Source organism: Mesocricetus auratus, unplaced genomic scaffold (assembly GCF_017639785.1).
Source record: "Mesocricetus auratus isolate SY011 unplaced genomic scaffold, BCM_Maur_2.0 Super-Scaffold_100007, whole genome shotgun sequence".
Classification (NCBI taxonomy): domain Eukaryota; kingdom Metazoa; phylum Chordata; class Mammalia; order Rodentia; family Cricetidae; genus Mesocricetus; species Mesocricetus auratus.
The window spans coordinates 16,328,210-16,346,288 of record NW_024429191.1 but is presented as its reverse complement, the minus strand read 5'-3'; the positions used below and the strand labels follow the sequence as shown (position 1 = coordinate 16,346,288).

At 43.9% G+C, this 18,079-nt stretch overlaps 1 protein-coding gene and 1 long non-coding RNA gene across 9 annotated transcripts in view; one reads left to right on the top strand and one right to left on the bottom strand.

Moving 5' to 3' along the window:
* Tenm2 (teneurin transmembrane protein 2) overlaps positions 1 to 18,079 on the top strand; it is a 1,211,860-nt gene that overhangs the window by 1,080,976 nt on the left and 112,805 nt on the right. For 6 of the 8 annotated variants that reach the window (XM_040748463.1, XM_040748461.1, XM_040748460.1 and 3 more), the window contains 2 exons: positions 483 to 683; positions 2,401 to 2,613. In XM_040748463.1, the coding sequence (XP_040604397.1) occupies positions 483 to 683; positions 2,401 to 2,613 (414 nt within the window). The remainder of the gene's footprint in view (positions 1 to 482; positions 684 to 2,400; positions 2,614 to 18,079) is intronic. The other 2 variants (XM_040748459.1, XM_040748462.1) reach the window with 2 other exon arrangements.
* On the bottom strand, positions 95 to 17,117 carry LOC121141292. Its single transcript, XR_005878167.1, has 4 exons — positions 16,734 to 17,117; positions 2,289 to 2,527; positions 623 to 846; positions 95 to 548 (listed from the first exon to the last, which is right to left on the bottom strand). It is a non-coding gene; the product is annotated as an uncharacterized LOC121141292 (long non-coding RNA).

The window sequence follows — 18,079 nt, the reverse complement described above, 5'->3', positions numbered from 1 at the left end:
AAAGTGACTCATTTAAGAGTTTCATGGGTTTTCTTTTTAGTCTTTCGTTCTCATTTTGAAATCAAGGACTTGTGAGGGTGGAATGAGCCTCTCCGCTTTCTCTTTGAGCGAGGGTAATCAGGCTTCGCCATACATGCAGAATGCACCACATGTCTTTCCTGATCCTGCTGTGGAGCAGTCAAGGCTGAAGGTTGGAAAGCATAGCTTTGGAAAAGTGTGACGCCGTTACCTTTCCATCTGTGAAGAAGCTACGGCTGACTCTTGCTGACTGCGCCTGAGGAATTCCCTTGTGTCTCTCGTGTCTTCTTTACATTTTGGGATTTGGTACTCTAACATATAAAATTCCTTTTTTTGTGGCTGTCAAGAGAGACAGCCACATGAGTAATGTGTAAGCACCTTTATTTGCTTGTGTGTTGGGGTAGGGGTCCGGGTCTTAGTGGCCCATTCTTCATGACCGATTAGTGTTTCTTCTCTTGTTCCAGTTGACTGCTTGGATCCCACCTGCTCCAGCCATGGTGTCTGTGTGAATGGAGAGTGTCTATGCAGCCCTGGATGGGGTGGTCTCAACTGTGAGCTGGCAAGGGTCCAGTGCCCAGACCAGTGCAGTGGGCATGGCACTTACCTCCCCGACTCTGGCCTCTGCAGCTGTGATCCGAACTGGATGGGTCCCGACTGCTCCGTTGGTAAGTCAAGAGATCGTCTCCTCACTTTCCCACACTCAAACCTGGTGTTCCATCACCTTCTAGCTGGATGGAAATCTTGTCTTTATGCTTGGGATAAGAGGGACTTTGGTCAATCTTATGGTACCTTTCTCACTCTCGTCTCTTAAGCCATTGGGTCTGTGATCTTTGAGAATGAAAAGAAAAATCAAATAATTGTGTTGGTTCCTGTCCCTCTTTGGGTCCATCACCACAAATGGATGACGGGCCCAGGAGAGATAATTCTGCTTGCATTATAGGTTTTCTTACGTACACTCCCTAAAGGTAGCAGAAAACAATACAGAACAATTCAGTCCCAGACAAACAGAATAGAACGTCCTATAAAACAGAAAAGAGGCTCCCTCGGGGTGTCGTGTGAACATGTTATAAAGCTCTGCAGTTCTCCAGTGACAGGGAAATAATGAAGTTATGCTGTATACTTTATTTTCCTAAAATTAAGAGTATGTGTCTTACTTCCCAAGTGACCTTAAAAAAAAAAGTGGAACAGTTCAACAGTTCAAGCCAGTCCCAACCTTCCCAAGAAAGGTTCTGTTCACTGACGAGTGCCTATCCAAGCAAGCCATCATCATGTCGCCCCCTTCCTCAGGGTGCTAAGACAGCTGTCAGCTTGCCATGACAATCATAAAGGGAAGAGATGTGAAGCTTTGCCTGCAATGAGGAAAGTAACGAATCTTTCGTTCCAAAAAAGAAAGGAAAAGAAACGGAAGGGAGTCGGCCCACTCACCTCTGGCTTCATGTGCTAGTGGTCCTGGCAAAGTTCTGCAGGGGATGGGGGAAGTATGCAGAGCCCTAGCCCCAAGTCCCAGCTATACTGCAGATGTGCTATAACTTTGAACAAGTCACTGCCCTTCCCGGTCTGGTCCCCTCCCCTTTGGCATGATGAGCCATGCCTCTTTCCGTGGGCTGTTGTAAGGATGAATGTCTGGCACGTGCTTGTCCTCGCGTGATAGGTTTGGAAGGCCAGAGTGAATATCTGTCTGTCTGTCTCCTCCCCACCTCCCCGCACAAAAGACTTTGAGCTCCTTTGAGAAAGAGGCTGTGCAAGTGCAGCCTACTTTACAGTGGTTACCTTTGCCGTAGAGGGCCGATCTGGGGACCATGCAGGTCTGCAGGCATTGGGAGAATGGAGCAGCATGGACCCCAGCAGGCTTCAGTGGCTTGGTCAGTTCAGGCTCTCAGTGAGGAAGAACCCCAGCCAAACAGGGAGCCAGATAGTTCTTTTGCATGTGGTGCACCTCCTGATCAGCTTAGCTAAATGGCAGCCACTGCCTGACCTCCTCTCAAAGGGTCTCAGTATCTAGAAGAGCTGTTGTCACACTCCAGTGAGTATCCAAACCACCCAGAGAGCTTGTTAAAGTGAATTGATGAGTCCGGGCTCCCAACAATACATCTAATTGTTCCAACCTGAGCGCAAGGATTTGCATTTCTTAACATTTCTAACAAGTTCCTAGGTTATGGTAATGCTGCTGGCCCAGGAGCTACAGGTGGAGGACCACTGCTCTAGAAGAAGAAAAATAAATAAATTTAAAGTAGCAAAATGACTCCCCAGCCAGCAGAGAGGAGACAAACCTGCTATGGCTGCTAAGCATCGGCCTGCTCTGGAGCCATGTGTGTGGTCTGGCTTCCTTGAAGGACTTCACCCCGCTGTGGTGTTGAGCTGTAATCATTGTTTTTCTTCCAGAAGTGTGCTCAGTAGACTGTGGCACTCACGGCGTCTGCATCGGGGGAGCCTGCCGCTGTGAAGAGGGCTGGACAGGCGCAGCTTGTGACCAGCGCGTGTGCCACCCCCGCTGCATTGAGCACGGGACCTGTAAAGATGGCAAATGTGAATGCCGAGAGGGCTGGAATGGTGAACACTGCACCATTGGTAGGCAAACGGCAGGCACCGAAACAGGCACATATTGCTTTATTTTCATAAATCGTAGATCGATAGTGACGGTCGTGCATTGCAACTGGCTGTTCCCTCAGGGACACACGTGCCCTCCAACATCCCACTGCCTCTCTAAATCTCCATGGGGTTAGGGAAAGGGGAAAGTGAGGTTCCACTGTTGGAAAAGCCTTTCCCTTCTTTGCAGGGTTGCATTTTGGGGTGGAAAGAGACGCAATCAAATAAGAAACCTTATCCAAAGCACTCTTACTGGGGTGGAAGGAATGCACAAGCATGGGAAGCTGTCAGCGCCCGCAGCTGCCAAGCAGCCTGATATGGTTTTGCCCTTGCTCCCTGCTCTCTCCGGCTGGATCCCCGGATCCCTGGCGCTGGCACCACTGTGAACCTTCGTGGAGCACGTTTGGTGTACACAAGCCTTCAGGTCCTTGGATAACCAGGCACAACTGCCGTAGATCCAAACACCTTCTTGCTCACGCAGCCCAGTGGTTGACTCCTGGGCTTTGCCAACATCACTGGTCCCACTTCATTCTCCACTCAACTACCACTCACACAAAAATTTTCTTAACCAAAAATATCTGTAAACCAGAAGTGGTGGCACACACATTTAATCCCAGCCCTCAAGAGACAGAAGCAGGCAGATCTTGGAGTCGGAGGCCAGCCTGGTCTGCAGAGTGAGTTCCAGGATAGCAAAGGCTACACAGAGAAACCCTGTCTCAAACACCCCCAAAAAATGTTTGTTCTTTGTTTCGAAGTGACCATTTTAAAAGGATTATAAAGGCATACTCTATATAATCCCAACATTTAAGAGCCTGAACTAGGAGGATCTTTAGATTGAAGTCAACCTGAACTATATATTATGACCTTATCTCCCAAAATATAAATACATAATGGTTTTGAAGTTTCTTCATTTGAAGTTTTATGCTTTGAATTTTGTTTTTTGTTGGGGGAGTGTTTGTTTTTGTTTTGCTTTGTTTTGTTTTTTGGGAGGTTTTTTTTTTTTGGTTGTCGTGTTTTTGTCATTCTATGTTTTTTCCCCTTTCTTTTTGCTTGAGAAAGCACAGGCTGCTCTGAACGGGTTTAATTAACTCTTTGATGGAGGATTGGAAGCCAATACTTTTTTCTCTCAAATAGTTAAGATTACAAGCTAATCCACCCAACCATCGTTTTGGGGTTTTTTTCCTGCAGTTTTTGCTTTTGTTGCTTATCTTAGTCTATTGGATGACTCTTCCACACCAGGTTTGATAATCTACTATAGCCTGCATAGACCCTTCATGGGAGGCTCCAAGCAAGCAGCTGCTTCCATGCTTCAACTTACCTTAGATTCTAGTCACAAATTTAGAACCCTATCCTCTGTCCTAGCCCCAAAGCCCAAATTGGCCATCCAGAATGAGAGACAAGGAGAGGATCTTGCACAGGGCTGACTGATGAGGTCAGACTCAGTTTCCCATGCTGTTCATTCGGGCAGTTAAACAGAGATGAAGTGAACCGATTCTGCACTTGACCCCCCTCCATTCCATCTAATTGGCCATTTGAAGGGCAGTGCGCCAATCAGGGCCATGACTATTGCACTGTGAACCTGCTGGGACAGTCCGTTGGCAGTGAATTGTTATTGCAATCTCTCAATGATGCTCCAGGTCCTGCATTCCCTGCAGCCACTCTCATCTCAGCTCCCTGCAAAGGCTGAGGGACCACTCACCAGACTTTCAGGGGAGGGATGTGCACAGCCCAAGACCAAGACAGTCCTTACAGTGGCTTCCACTCTTCAGGGCTTTTTCTGCATGCCTGGTTTCAATAAGAATTTCTCCCCACCCTCATATCTCTGTTGTCTCTATTGCCCCCTTCCAGAAGCTCTTGCCAATCAACACTCTTGAGATAGATAATCCCACATCTCTCCATTCATATACTTCAATTTCGGCTCTCCCTTTCCCTGTCTGGGAAGTATAGGGCAGGGATAGTGTCTCCAGAATGGAGCCTATTAGCTCTCACTCCTGCCACAACCTATTTTCTGGTCTAGAAGTAGTTCACAGAGAGGAAAGACGACCAGGTAGACCTTAGGGCAGGTGTTGGCCAACTGTAGCCAAAAATCTGGCCTGATTACAGATTTTTCTGTAGCTTGCTAGCAAAGAACTGTTCCTGACAATTTTTAAGCCTTGATAGAAATCCAGAAAGAAAAGGAAAAAGAAACATTTGCTGACATTTGACAATGCTATGAAATTCAAATTTCAGTGTCCATACCCAGAGCATTGGTAGAGGACAACCACACCAGTTCTTTGACATCTTGTTAGTGGCCAGCTACACATCTGCATTGAGCAATCACAATAGAGGTTAAAAGAGCCACCAAACCTATTGTTATGTAGCCCTTCTTAAAACAGTGACTGAGCTCTACATGAGAAAATTGCCTAAGGCCAGATGAAGAGAGAGGTAAAAGGAAAGGCAGGTGGGCCTCCCTGTAAGGAAGAGACACCACCAAGGGCGGCTTGACAGATTTGTGGCCAAAGGAAATGGGAGAGTACCCACAGCGTGCGTGCCTATAAGGGAAGACCAAAACCATAAACTGAGTTGTCTCTGGAGCCTTTGAACATGAAATGGACCAATGACAGCTTTGATCTCAGTGGAGGACAGTGAGGTTGTGGCCAGTAGGAGAGCCCAGGCACTTCAGTTAAGTGGGCCTTTGGGTGAGATGACTTAGCAAAGGGTGTCTCTGCTCAAGTTTCACATCTCTGTGACCTGACACCCATGAGCTCTTGAGGGGTGTCAAGGAAATGCCAATTTGCATGCAGCATAGCGCTCCAAGAATGGAGAGGTACTAGTGCACACAAGTCCCTGGTTCCAAATTAGGATGCCCAGAGATATTAGAATCTCTTAAGAAAGTTGTTAAGATTGTGATTGCCAAAGCTTTTTCTCGGGAGAAGTCAGGGCTCCCCAGATTAGTTAATAGGACCTGTGTTGTCTCTTCCTTGTTTCCTTCTCTGTGTTTTCTCAAAAACAGCTAAAGTCCCTTAGTTGGTGAGAGTCACTATTGGAAAGCTGGGGAGAGAATCATGCATGCATAATTACTTCTCAGGCTTTCCAGCTACTGGCCCCTGGAGCGGCTTCATGGAGTTTCAGTCTTTTAGTTTGAACAGACATCCCTGTCATTTCATTTAAAGTAAATGCCACAATTTACAAGCCCAGAATCAGCCTTCCTCCTCAGGGAGACTTGACAGTCAGAGGAAAGAAAAGAACTTAGGGCCTTTCTACACAGAGCCTCAAATGCTATGTTTTGAAGATAGAAAATAAATAAGAATGAAATGGCACTGGTCAGTAAACAGTGGGGTAAGGCAGGATGGTGGATGGTTGGTGTTGGGTGCTCAGGTGGCCTGCAGCCTGTTTCCAGAAGGTCGTAGAGGGATGGTTTCAAGGGAGTCCTTGCAAATAGTCACCTGAACAATTCACACAAGCCTTTATAGGTTGCATTTATTGTACTGAAGAAGCAATAAGATGGGGAGGGAAGAAAAGAAAGAGACGTTGAAAGTGCAGACTTCCCAAAAGTCATTCAAGTAGAAGCCCCAGGGGCTCTCCATCCTTGGGCAAATGCATTTCCCAAATTTGTAGCCAAATTATTTTTATTTGGAAATTTAGTGTGTGTTTTATGGCTACACATTTGAATCCAAGGTATAATGTGTTGGTGTTAACTGTAAAAGCTAAATTATCTGCCCAACAATGAGCCTTATGTTCATTGCTAACAAGTTAAATATAGGGTCTAAAATCTATAGAACTGCATAGATAAGAATAGACTGAATCTAAATCACTACACTTCATGTATATCTTTGGAATATATTAGCATTATTTGGGTAAGGTGCAGTTTATTCCTATGAATAAATCAGAAGGCATATTGTGTGGTTAGAGGAGGTTTATTCCTTAAATGTGATTTTAAAATGGATTTCTGTTCCTATAAACTGCCACCTGCCTATCACCTGCCACCACCCCTTATTAATATGAAGGATTTAACATAAGAAGGCCATCCAATGGCCATCGCACCACAGCTTGATGGAACTATAGAATTTTTATTAGGTCAAATCACTTGAACTATAGTAAACCCAGATAAGCATTTCTTATATAATAAAAAGGTGAATTGGGTGTTAGTGTGTTTGACTGGCAGAATAGTTGAGAAAATACAAGGAGACACCAGCATTCCTGTTGCCAGGGAAATGAGGGCAGTTATCCGTGCATGGTGCGTTGTTGTGATCCTCTGCTGGATGTAGGCCTCCATTCCTGCCAAGTAACACAAAGTGACAGTCTAGAGACTCAGTCCCCCAACACTGGTGCTTTCCAAACCTGGGGAGCTGTTGAGGGCATGGGCAGTGAACAGCATGTGCAACAGGTATTCCAACCTGTGTATTTTACCTCTGTGGTCCTGACCTCTGCTCATGTTTCAGAATTGTGACAACTTGATTCTCAGGGCCACTTGGGGCTGAGTGACCTGAGCAGTTGTCACATGTCAGAAGAGTTTTCTTTTCCATCTATTGCACTGGGCCCTTCTATTTTTCCTCTTTAATTGGTTGGGGAAAGAAAAGGTTTCTTGAGATGTTAATAAGGATAATGAATCTTTACCCAAGGTAAAACCATCCAGGCGACAATGAGATGTGCTGATTAAGTGACTGTCATCAGAAGGAGACAGGGTCACAGTCCGGGAGGGAGAAAGTCTCAGAACTATAGGGAACAAGCTTAGAGAAAAGCAACTGTTAAAATTAGCCATTGTCACACAAAGCCAGCTGGCTTTGCATCTCATTCCACCTTCCACCCAAGTTAGGGAAACTGGTGGAGCTATCGCTCCCTTCCCCCTTTTATTAATGTAGCTGTTATCCTTGAACATTGAGCTTTTGTGACTATAGTGAGTTCAAGCTGAGATGAATCTAGCCTCTGTGGAGTCATCCTCACCACCATGTCCAAGACAGCAGCTGATAATCTGATTGGTTGATTAATCAAATCCTCCAGGTGTTCTTATTGAATCTATTTTCAGAATAGTTGTTGTCATCCTTCTCCCTTCTAGCAAAAACCTGAACCTTTAAACCTTTTACTACTATAGATGAATTTTTAGAACAGTAATTTCTCGCCAGGCGGTGGTGGCGCACGCCTTTAATCCCAGTACTCGGGAGGCAGAGGCAGGTGGATCTCTGTGAGTTCGAGGCCGGGCTGGACCGATAGCCTCCAAAACAATACAGAGAAACACTCTCTCATAAAAAAAAAAGAACAGTAATTTCTCTCCCACAAATTGGCCAAATGTAAGCTTTCTACCACACATTAGTAATGGCACATGCCCAGATATTCTCTTTGACTCTGATCTGTATTTTCTAAACCCAGAATAAAAAGCAGGAGGCAGAAGAGGCAGGGGCACATTTTCAAGCCACTGTGGAAATATAAAATAAATAAAATAACAAGAAACAACAGTGTTACACATGGTGAGATTCTCATCACATTGCATCTTTGTGTTGGCTGTTGAAGGAGGACTTTCAGCATAAAGCTGGAAAATAGATGCAATGGACACAGACTTTGTCCTGATTATACAACCTGCTATTCCAGATTTCCAGTAAAAAAACATTTCTGGAAGGGCATCCTGTGCAATCTAGTACTATCTTACCATGACATGGCCTCTTATCAAGAACACAAAAGGGGAAGGGTTCTGGGGAGCTCAGATCATCCTTTGTACCATCGCCTGACAATTTCAGAGGAAGTGGTTCAAATTTAAGCCCGGAGCCTGGAGTGGCAGGTACAGATTCATCAATAGTATATATCTCTTAGAGGGGACATGATCCAATAACTGCATGATTATATGACTTTGGCATTGCATAATAGAGTTCTTATGCAAGTTTAGATAATGTAGGTCAGTCATTTGATATGGCCTCCTAATGCAATTGAAAGCTATAGGTATTGCTACCTACAAAACATTGTTTATAGTGAACAGCTTTAATAAGTGGGAATATGCTCCACATTAACAAAAATGTATAAACCAGAAACAATGGCAGTTATTACCAAGTATTGTGTACTATTCAAAATTAAATGAGTTATTATATTTCTAGTCCAATAACAGAATAGTGGGTTTGTTTACTATAGTGTCACCACATACATATGACTCATGGATAGCTATGATGTCATTAAGAAAGAAGAAAAATTTAAATCTATTGGACCACCATTATATATATATATATATATATATATGGTCTATTGTTAACCACAATTTCATTGTGTCACTAATGAAAGACACAAGACTTCACATAAACAAAGAACCGAATATGACTCACTCTCAGGGCTTAGGCCCACAGGGGAGAGTTATCAGCAGAAAGATTGTACACCCAAAAGCAAACACATATAAGATCTGTTGGAAAGGTAGAATGAACTATCCTAGTATGTGCTGGGTACTCAGCAGTTGAGCTTTTACAGGAAATCAAGTCTGCAATTCTTGTATCTCTCTCCGTGTACACAAAAGACAGCACATCTGCACTAACACTCCAAGACTTTGAAAGGAAAGAGAACGATAGCTCTAGTGAGCTGAATTCCTGGGGATATTTATAATAGACCTCTCTCTCATCACTCATTCCTTTCAGTATCATGGAGAGGGCACATATGTATTCTAGACTTGACTGTGACAAACATAATTCATGTACCCTAGAACATGTCACCAATAGTCTCTAACCTCGGTTTCTTCATGCAGAAAATATTGGCATTAAACCATGCAGTTGCTTCCTAGGGCATTGTATCCAAACACAAGAGGCTATTTGGTGCAAATGTACTTTGTTGGGTAGTTAGTTATATGAAGCTCTTAAGAATAAGTATCAGGAAAACATAACTACCACATCAAACCTCTGATTACATGGGTGTTATTTCTTAGGGATGTGCTGATAGTAGTAGTGATATTAGGCCTGAGTAAATTTAAAGAAAAATATTAAGTAAATAACAGTGCACATATTGCAAATATCACAAATGCACTGTGTGATTGACTGACTTTAGAACATACTTGAATAAGATAATCTCTAAGGACCCGTCCATGTCCAGGGTTTATTGCATGTGATGCAGACTTGTGTGAATGGGCCACTCAAATGTAATCAAGCCCTTTCTCTGCAGTAAGGCAGGTTTTCAGTGTATCTTCCCATAACATACACTAACGACCTAGCATTGAAGGATCAGGCTCCTTGAGTGTTGCCCCATCTGATGGCATACAGCGGAATTCAGCATGGACAATAGTGAAAGGCGCTTTTTGTTAACAGTTCTTTCATCTGCTCCCCTTGGTTCCTGTTCATGCCCAGTTTACCTGGGAATCCATCTCTGTGGATGTTGAGATGTTTCCTTACCTATGCTGAAAAGTTATCCCCACTTCATCCATTTGTGTGTATATATAACATATATATATATGTATATATGTAGAAAATATTAAAGCAGAAGCCCATCTGTCTTCCTCCACTTTCCCTGGATCGGGAGAAATGCAAGCTTACTAAGGAAGTACTGAAGGACATGGCTTTTGTGTAGGCCTGCTTAAACTCAAATCCTAGTGGCTATTAGCTTTGATGTACCTTGCTTTCATTGTCTGTAAGATGGAGATTGCTAAATAGTACAATCTTCCTTGGGCTGGATGAGAAGTGTGTGGCACTGAACTTAGCCTGATATTGGAGCCCTGTGGGCATAAGCTAATGCCATTATGACTGCCACTATCGCCTAGCATCTATGTAATGTAAATTGAAGGGTAAGGAAGGATTCTGACTCTCCCATCTTTAACCACCCTTCCACACATCTGCCCCCAAACCCATCGAGAAGTTAGTGACATATCACAGCCAACACCCCCTTCATCCAAACAAAAGCTTGTTTTACAACTTGTTCTCATAGCAAACTCAGAATTTCACCTCTCAGCTGGAATCGAACCTATTCATCTTATCAAAGAGTCAAGCTATACATGCAGTCAAATATGTATGTTAGTAGAACCATGTTGTAACTTTGGGGTTTGCTAGTTTTGGGCCAGAGGTTATCTAAGTGTGAGACATGTGTTCTCAGAGAACCAAGTAGGCTATGAATCTACTTTAATCCTAAGTTTTATTATTTTCCCCAAGTGAGCAATTCCAGGCTCACAGAAGCTCCACGGTGCCTTCCTCACACAGCCCTTTGGGTTTTACTTTTATAATAGGTATATTTCAAAAGAAAAAACTTCTTTGAGGCATAATTTAGAAATTGTTGCTCCTCAATAGAAGAACACTCTGTTTTTCGAAGAAAGCAATGTTTCTCTAACTGTTTCACAGACATGCCATTGCAGTGTGTGGCAAGATGTCGTGGTCTGCATTGAGAAGAAGTCTGATCAGGTTGGGTAGAGCTCAGTGACAGGACACTTGCCTAATATTCCTGAAACTCAGGATTTCATTCCCAGCATTGCGGAAAGAAAAGTATATTTTCCTGGGTGGAAGACGTCTCGAGTCAGCATTGCTCAGAACATATTGGTGGCACAATTTTACTTGCTCTGACTCTGTAAATCAAGAGTAATCTAAAAGTCCCCATTTTTTTGTTTTTTGTTTTTTTGGGGGGGTTAGAAACAATCTTGTTTCACATGTCAATCCAAGCTCCCTTTTCCTCCCCTCCTCTCACTCCCTCCCCACCAGGTCCCCCAGCCCCCCACCCAATCTCCAGTCCAATCCCCAAGGAGTTTGAGGCCCTCCATGGTGGATCTCCAGTAACTGTCATTTCATCCAGGGCAGGGCCTAGGCCCTTCCCCAAGAGTCCCAGCTGAGAGAGCCTCCCATATTGTGGCATGGGCACTCAAAGTCTATTTGTACACCAGGGATAAATACTACTCAAGGCCCCATAGATTACCTAGGCCTCCTCACAGACACCACATTCAGGGGGTCTGGGTCAGTCCCATACTTTCCACACAGCCATCACTCTGGAGTCCAAGAGCTCCCCCTTATTCAGGTCAGCTGTTTCTGTGGGTTAAACCAGTCTAGTCTTAACTCCTTTGCCCATCAGTTCTCTCTTTCTGACACTGGATTACCGGAGTTCAGTTCACAAAAGTCCCCATTTTGACTCTACCAAGTAAGAAGCATGCCCTCCAGGAAGACCAAAACTCTCATTGATTCTCTGTCCCCATTCAACCCAATAACCTTCACAATTACCCTCCTTCCTAAATCACTGCAGTTTCTTGATTCCTTGGAGCATGACCCATGTGTAACATCTGGGGAATCTCTGTAGTTATCAAAAGGATATCCCAGATGTTCGATGCAGAAACAGATTTTGCATTTCCTCCCAAGTTGCTTGTCTAATAGGATTCAATCTTAGCAGCCCTCTTCCTTCTAGTATTCTATTTCATAAGCTATGTTTAAAGTGATTGCCTTTTCACATACAGTCACTTACAAAATAATGGGTGTCATAAAGACATTAAAAAAAGATTGTATTAGGACTGGAGAGATGGCTCAGCATTTTAGAGCATATATTGTTCTTCCAGAATACCCAAATTTGGTTCCCAGAATTCATGTCACATGACTCACATCCTCCTGTAACTGCAACTCCAGAGAGATCTTATGCATTTAGTTTACACTCCCACATATATATGCCCCCACACACTCATACATTCATATAATTCAAATAATAAAATATGTATTTTTAAATGTTAATCTTTATTGCCTTTGTAAAATAGGGTGCCACCATATTGAACACATACTAGTCACAACTGTGATGCACTCGCCTCCATCTTTTCTATCATGTGTTTCTGTAAACCATTAGAAACAGAGAGCTGCAGGAGGCACCCATACCATAGGCTAGCTTGAAAGTTTTTCATTTGTGAATTTTGCAGCTAGGCAAAATTTTAAGTATTTCATCATAAACAGTCTCAAGATAATTAGAATGGATTAAATTACAAGAGAAATTCATTTAGTTAATCTTTCTTCTAATTAAAAAAATCCGTAGTTTAAGTAAAGTGTTTGTTTAAAAAAACACACATATTTTCATCGTAATCAGGAAGAGAGGCCTGTTTGGTCCTTGGTGATAGGACAAGGCATCTACAGGGTAATTAAAAGCTACCAGACCACGTTTCTCTAACTATTAAAACCCTGAAGGGGAAGTCCACACGTTTTCCGTGGCAGTAGCCAAAGAATTCTCCAGATGGCCTTCACTCTGGCCCACAGTGGCGTTGCTTTCTTTCTGTTCACAGATCCCTAAAGATGCTGTCAACTCCCTGGGTCAGCAAGTGTCAAGTGAAAAGGTCAGTTGAGGAGGATGCTTTACCAAGACAGCTGGGACAATAGTCAGAATGAGGCTGGTGGTGACAGCAAACTTTCTCAAGCTATAGGGGGACAGGTCCTTGATCCTTCTTAAATCCATTGTAAGACCAACAGACCCAGGTTGATCCTTCTTAAATCCATTGTAAGACCAACAGACACAAGCTGTCTGATTCCCACAACCCTACTTCACACACTAGGAACTATTTATATCAGGTGCACCACATGTCCAAGTTCCTGGCTCATCCCAATCTCCAAGTTGACTCCCCACTGACACCACCAGGGGTTTCTGAAGTTCCCAGGGAGCCACATATGTGTGAATCTAACCTTTTCAGATCTTTTCAAGCTCTATCTTTTCATAGAAACCAGTTGCCTACAATATCTTCATCCAGGACATCATATAGTACTGCCTCCCAGGCTCCATGCTGCGGGAGGCTGGGTGTCTTCAGTCCCAGCCACAGCCTTAGAGCCCACTATGAACTCCCATTTCACTCATACACTAAGCACTCTACAGCCTTACCAGCTGGCCCTAGGTTGCTTAGAGAGACTAGTCCTCCATTTCTGCCTTAGATGTGGTTGATTCACTGGGACATCAAATATCAAGTGCAAACCACTTCTCTCCTGTGTCTCAAGGTTTCGCCCAAGGCTAGGTATAGACCAAACACCATGGAGTCTATTTATATCCTCATTTCCAGTCATCTTCAGATGTGTCACAGAACCAAAAAAAATGTAATGAAAGACAAGTACAAATTCAATAAACCCTGCCCAGTCTCCGAATGCCAGTTTAGACTTAGTCAAGAACATCCCTACAACTGAACTTCCCTTCAGTTCAATTAGTAGTTGCTTCTATTTTCAGCCAGAAAAAAAAACCTGCATATCACTGTGTCTCTGGGATCTCTCTTCCATTCTAAACACACTTGAAAAGGAGTACGGTGTGGTAGGTGGGGTGCCTACACATCTACTAGGCCCCAAATTCTGAGTAGTTTCTGGACAGGTCTTATCAACTAGCATATATCAGAGCTAGCACTATATAGTTCAGCTCATACACCCCCTAAATGTCACTCTAAGGAAGGATTGCTGTACAAAAAAAAAGTTCCATAGAAGTACTGTCTTAGATCATTTAAAGAGCTAAGAATCCCAGGCTAAAACTCCCTAACGCAGCAGCAGCCATGCCTAGTCCCATTGCCAATGGAGTTGGTTAAAGCTTGGCCCAGGAGGTCATCTGTCTAAAGCTGTATGTAAGTGATGGGCTCTGATAAGTGTGAATTGCATTTCTTTATTTTTGAAATTATGTTTTAACTTCAAAAGGGATCGCCAGACGGCCCTGAGTAGGTGTCTAGAAACAATGCCAGGGGGTGGGGGAGTCTGAGAGATTATGAAATCATCACCTTGAAAGTACAGAGGAAATGTGTGTGCCCAATTTGATTCCAGTAGGCTATCAAACCACCAGTGCATCTGAAACACACTCTGTGCAGTAACATGAAAGTGAAAGTGTGTCTTCTGCATTGTGGAGAGTGCCCTCTCCACGTGGCCCTAAGGCAGGTTCTCTGCTCTGGTGTGGATAAGCCCAGGCAATCCGGCTAGCACTGATTATTGCAATTTCCCTGAACAGGGGAAAGCAAGTGAAGATATTGGAGGGGATATGAGAAACTAGTATTTTTTTTCCTATTAAACCAGAGAATGCAGGCAAGTCAACTTGCATCCCTTAAGCATATCGCTATCAACTTCTCACCATCCTTTGAATAGGAACTGAATTAACTTTTGATTTCCATATAATGGGGCCGAGAATGTCTGTTCACTTACTGACCTGCTCTATGGGGATCTGATAAAGGAAATGCATTCATAGCATACAGAAATCTAGTGCCGGAAACAGTTGACCCAAAACTAAGCCGTTTAAAATGCACATGAGAAACCGCTGCAAACTGTCACTATCTCACACATTCGGTTTGTAGAATATAACATCTTCCTCTCTGCTGTTAGCACTCTTGAGCAACACTTTACTATTGTCATTATTTGTGAGTTCGGAGGTTGGGGAGGTGTAAGGAATGTGCATAACATTGTCATTAAACAGGCCTGGCTCCAAAACCAGTCCCCATCCATCACATGCCACTTGGATCACTTTTTACAAGTAATGTATTTTGAATGAGCTTTGATTCTTCTTGTCTGGAGGTTGGGGATAGTAATCATTCCACCCTGCTGTTAGGGAGACTTAATTTTTAAGAAAGTCATAGCATAGTGCTTGGTATTCCATAAACATTAGCTTAAAAATTATTGACACCATACCTTCATACCTTTATCTCAGCTTCCCAAATATGTCTTCAAAGAGTACACAACTTAGACCAGAAAATATAGCAATTGGCTGTGCATGGAGAGAGGCCTAACATCCCACCAAAGAGCCTCCGAGCTAAACCTTGGGTGTTAAATGAGTGTCTGCAGCCTTCTCCTGCCTTGCTGTCCCAGGAGGAGGCCTATGGGTCACATGGGTCCAGTCCTTAAAGTAAAGTGAGCACACATAGCAAAAGTAGATGGGGATGCACCAAGGATCCTACCACCATCAGCAAGAACATGAATAAAAGTAATGCCAAGAAACCATCCATGCACCGTGCATGCCAAGTTTCATGTCCACACTTCCCATGTCTAGTTTGAACTGAGTTGTGATAAGTCTACTCAGCATTTATCGAGTGCCTAATTTATTCACTACCAGACGAAGTGTGACACTAGGGACCTCACTCTGTCAATGTCTCCAGGGTAACAAACATGGAAAATGGTTTGAAGGAGCAAAGGGTAGACTGTAGTACTTCAGACCTCGCCTGTCATTTTTTCCACACAAGACTTGGCTGTATTCTAACCCACGATCCCGTTCCTGGCATGTCTGGCAATAATTTTTTCACGTATTCTTCAATACTGAACCTTGCTTGTGTCTACCCTAAGAGATCCACCAATGTAGGGATGGAAGCCTTGAATTTTGAAGACGGGCTTGAATTCGTTTGTAGCACAGTGCTACTGCATAATGGAAAGTCAGGTATCAACCGTGTATATGCATGCAGATGATTCCCTAGTAAGTGTTAATATTTCCTCAATGGAGGAAGCTCAGCTAAAGCAAGCAAAGACGGCAACTCATTAAAATTTGATTTTCCCTCCTATCCTTTTTTATCTCTTAATCCTCCATATATGGCACAACTTGTTCTGTTAAATAACACTCATTAATTAAATCTCGTCTTCTCTTAGCTATATCTATATTTTTGTTTAGTATGAAAACCTTCAAATGCTTATGATCTAATTTAGTTGGATTACTGCCTGGACAGCTCGGAATAAGAAAACTTTGAGCTTTTAGGGTGGAATTACTGACAAGCGAATGGAGAGGGAGAGAACCCCGGCTCTTCTCATTTCTCCCTTGGTAAGGGGTGGCTGGGCAGATCTTTCCTCTGTAAGGGGAGCTGGCCTAGATTTGGATAATGAGGGCACTATGAATTCGGGATCTTTGTTGACATAGACAAAGTAAGGGAGGGCATAGCCAGTAGAAAGAAAGAAAAACTCAGACATTCCATGAACAGGAGGCAAGAGCAAAGTAAGTGAGCCCATTAAACAGACAGCAAGTGCATGGGCAGGAAGTGAAGAATGAATGCCCAAGCTGTGGAGGGCAGGCACGCGCCAGCTCCAACTGTGTGTTGCCATGTAGAAATGTAAGCCTCATCTTTTTCTAAAAAGGCTAGCTTTTCAACGGTTTCCAAAAGGCAAGGTGGTTGCGTTTATTCTCCCAGTTCCCCAGTGTTGGAAAAACAAAATCAGCGCTGTTCAAGCCGTTCAAATAAGACTGGGGACCAATGGCACGCTCTTCTATGGCCCTGACATTTGCCTCTAAGGCAGGGGTAATGGAAATTAGGAAACATCATTTACCTGGATTGAGACTGGACAGTTTCGGCTGCTTTTCTTTGATACTCCAGCCGTCCTTGTAAGCTGATGCAAGTCTCATGCCCATGGTACAATGGTGGTAATTTGCACTTCCATGGTGAATTTTCTCCAAGGAGCTCAAAAGACTTTGTGTTGCCTCAGTGCACCTCACAGCAAGCAGCAGCCCCTAAATACACAGTAATCAGCAACAAGAAGTATTTTACACAAGACTAGCTAGGTTGACTCACCGATTGAAATCTATGTATGGTCTACACCACTGGCAAAGATAGCATTCAAAAAGCATGATCAGGGCTTCTCATGGCCACCTCCTCCACCACTTTGTTTGGCTTCTTAGATTCCTCCCATCTATCCCAACAGACAGCTAGCTCCAAATTCCATCAATAAATACAGACAAGACAATGCCTGGTTCCTGTCGTGCGTATGAGTGTGTACATGTCTGTGTGTGCATGCGTGTGTGTGTGCCCACCTGACTGCTCAGCAGACCCAGCATGGTACATCCTCACCCATTGCAGCACGTCTCTGCACTTGTCATCGGTCTAATGCCATGTTCTCAAAGTGTTCGAGACCTAGAACTTCTACTTGGGGTACTACAGGGTTCTAGACACCCGTGTCCTACTAAAGGGGCCTTATAACCCGTGCTTCTTGGATCCCCTGTGTCTGTTTCCCTTCGTTAGACTGGTAGAATGACACTTATGATGGCCTTCCCTTATAGACCTGGTAATGCATGCCTTCTCTTCAGCTACAGTGGATTAACAGAAGTGGCCTGGCAAATTAGGCATAAGGGCCCAAGAGGTACAGTGGAGGCCAGGACCAGAATCCTTTCCCTTCCTGGGTTGCCTTGGATAGAGCAGCCAGGAAAATCAGACTGTCCCAAGAGGACTAGAGCTCTTCCACAGACAAAGCTTTCCCTCTGTGGCTATGATCGAGGGTTTACTACACAGAACCCTGTCCTGTCCTCTCCTCTGTGCTTCCTCGGCCTACATGCTCTGTCAACTCTACTGAGGGGGATTCCTTGGGCTTTGCAGGCATGACCCAGGGAGAAGACTCCAGTTCAGCAGTGTAAACCTGTTGATAATTTTCCCGGGACAGCACAGCACAAGTATTCTACATTTCCTAGACTGCTTGCTCTTCCTCCTAAATTGTCTCCAATCAGGCCACTGGTTCCTGGGAAGCACTCCCAGCATGACACTCTACTATAATCATCCACATCCTCTGCATGCAGGCATGCCATCAGCATCCTTCAGAGGCAGGTGCAGAACCAGGGGACACCTGGCCATTCGGAATGCATGTGTTGGGGAGGTACTAGACTCACTGGAACTACAAAGGCTGAC